The sequence below is a fragment of the Blastomyces gilchristii genome, assembly GCF_000003855.2.
Source record: "Blastomyces gilchristii SLH14081 genomic scaffold supercont1.6, whole genome shotgun sequence".
In the NCBI taxonomy this organism is placed as follows: domain Eukaryota; kingdom Fungi; phylum Ascomycota; class Eurotiomycetes; order Onygenales; family Ajellomycetaceae; genus Blastomyces; species Blastomyces gilchristii.
In genome coordinates, this window is record NW_003101677.1 from 1,318,811 (window position 1) to 1,321,450 (window position 2,640).

General features: G+C 31.6%; 1 protein-coding gene across 1 annotated transcript; it reads left to right on the top strand.

Moving 5' to 3' along the window:
* Window positions 1–1,673: 1,673 nt before the first annotated feature.
* On the top strand, window positions 1,674–1,904 carry BDBG_16901 (uncharacterized protein; the record flags this gene model as incomplete). The annotated part of the gene is made up of 1 exon (XM_031724757.1): window positions 1,674–1,904. One exon carries the CDS (start codon window positions 1,674–1,676, stop codon window positions 1,902–1,904), a length of 231 nt encoding a protein of 76 aa, XP_031577996.1.
* Between the last annotated feature and the right edge of the window lie 736 nt (window positions 1,905–2,640).

Genomic DNA, 2,640 nt, shown 5'->3' on the forward strand with positions numbered 1-2,640 from the left:
TCTATATAAATGTGAATAATTAGAAAACATACACTCAAAAAGTGTGGCCAGAGTGAACTCTGCTGTCACTTGAATGACATCAAGAACAGAATGCTGAAATCAATGATTTCTCTCATTGATTTCACAGACAAGGTGTGTGAAGATGGTCTTGAAGAATATAAGATTCTCAGACTTCTGATAGAAATGAATCTCATGAAGAGACTCTATTTTCATTATATCAGAGACTGAGTGTTATCAAAAAGCATTACTTCAATGCACATGCACTTACTGCAGCAATTCATTCTCTGCATATATGACTGAGAGTTATGGCTTTCTCATGCTGCACAGCTCTCTCTGAGATGCTGCTGCTGGTTTGCAACTCATGCAGTCTCTCAGTCCAGCATGCGCTGTGTATATGCAGCCCTGCGTGCTGAGGCTGTGTTGATTATTATGGCCTGGCATGATACTCGCTTTTCACAGGCCATGTTTCATTTGATTGAGAGGGGGGGGAGGGACACAACTGCTGTTTTATTTGAGAGAGAATAAATAATTGAATCTATAGAAGATAATTTAGTTTCTTCTACATTTGAAATTTGATTAGTCTATACTCTTCAATTTGAGGATTTCTGAGAGTGTTTTAATAGTTTTCATATCAGCTTGGAATTAGTGATTGATTAAAGAAGAGAAAAGAGAGAAGAAAGAAATGAGAATAACTTATCTTTATAATATAAAAACAGAGAATTGCTGCAATCATTTGTTCTAGCAATAAAGATCTGTTTTCTGCATGTATCTCTGATACAGATTATATGATAACTGCATACAAAGAATATCAACAGTGTATGCATTGAATGAAGATAATATTGCTATACAACACTGTAGCTGTTTCTGTACATCACTGAAAGCTGTTAATATTTTCTTTGAGTCTCTTTATATTTGATAAGTCAGTAATATATTTCAATACACTCTCTCTTTCATCATCATCATTATCATCATCATCATCATCATCATCATCATCATCATTATTATCACTATCATTATTATTATTACTATCATTATTATCATCATCATCATCATCATCATTATCATCATTATCATATTATTTCTGACCGCCTCTTCTGCCTTCACCTCTCTTCAACACTCACTGAAACCAATCATGTCATCTCTCTTCAAATATTCTGCGGTCCTGCAGACCACCAAGGTGCATGAGCACTGTCACAGATTGAAGAGAGAGAAGAAGAAGATGTTCAAGTGAGAAGAGACAGATTATAAGACATATTATGATACCTTGAAGAGACTCTGTAAGAAAGTAGAATGATAACAATTTTAAGTAACACTTCTGATAGATTTAGACTGAACTAAGTATAGAAATAATGCAGATAATGCTGCTCATAAGAGATTGAAGAAGAAGACAGTGAAGAGTCTCATGCAGTAGTAATGAGACTAGAAGAAGTTCTGAGAATGATTTGAGATCAAGATGAAGAGAGAAAGAGAGAAGAAGAGTGTTGCTGTAAATAAGCAGTGACAGAAGAAGATTAAGAGAATGTTAAAGTAGAAGACAAAGAAGCTAAAACTGATAAGTTTTTTATTTATTGAGAGATAATGATTTTTAATAATACTTCTGTTCTCTAATTGATTAGCAGAAGCTGACAGAGAAGAAGGGAATTAAGGCCTTGTTCAGGTCTTGAATGCACTTCATGATTCAGAACATTGAGAAGACAGCCCTGCTCTCTGAGCATGCCAATCTACTTACTACTGAGGTGGAACCTGAGACAGCAGACCAGGAAATGCGGGATTTTGAGGTACAGATTGACCTGGCTGAGAGGAAGCAGCAGAAACCCTTCTCTGAGAAGACAGTGAAGAGAGATTTTGAGATGATTATCATCTCAGATGAGAAGAAGAAGAAGAAGAAGAAGAATGAGAAGTGAATTATAAAGAATGATAAGAAGAATGAGAAAGAGAAGAAAGATGATGAGTAGAAAAAGTTTTTTTCTTTTTATATTAGTTAGTTGTAAGTTCATAATTATTAATAATTGAAATTAATTTTGAGTTTTTAAAAATTATTGTACAAGTTGTAATCAAGTCAGGAACAATATATATATATATATATATATTTAACTATCATGATTCACAAATCACTATAATATATAAGTATCAACATTTTTTCAACATTAATATTCACAATATTAATATATTTTTAATAATATCATCTAATAATATAATTTAGTAACACTCTCTTTCACAATATTAATATATTTCAAGAAATATAACAGAGATTAATCAAGATTATTTATTTACTTTTATACATTAATAATATTCAATCTGAGTTAGTACTAAAATTATAACTAAGCTAAGAAACAAGATTATTTTCTCTTATATTAATTCTTCTTACACACATCAGTGATCAGTTATTGAAAATAAATTATCATCTTTCTTAAATTATTATCATGTCTTCTGAATTCACTTCTTTCACTTCTTTTACTTCTATTGAAGATTCACAAACTCTTCAAGAAATCACTGTGAATCACAAAGTCTATGTTATTTACAATTCAATACAGAATACTCTCTTTCAATTATGATGAATGATCACTTCATTCTTCATATCTGATTTCAGGTCACAAAATTTATGAAAAACTCAACACAAATATCAAGATGAACTATGGA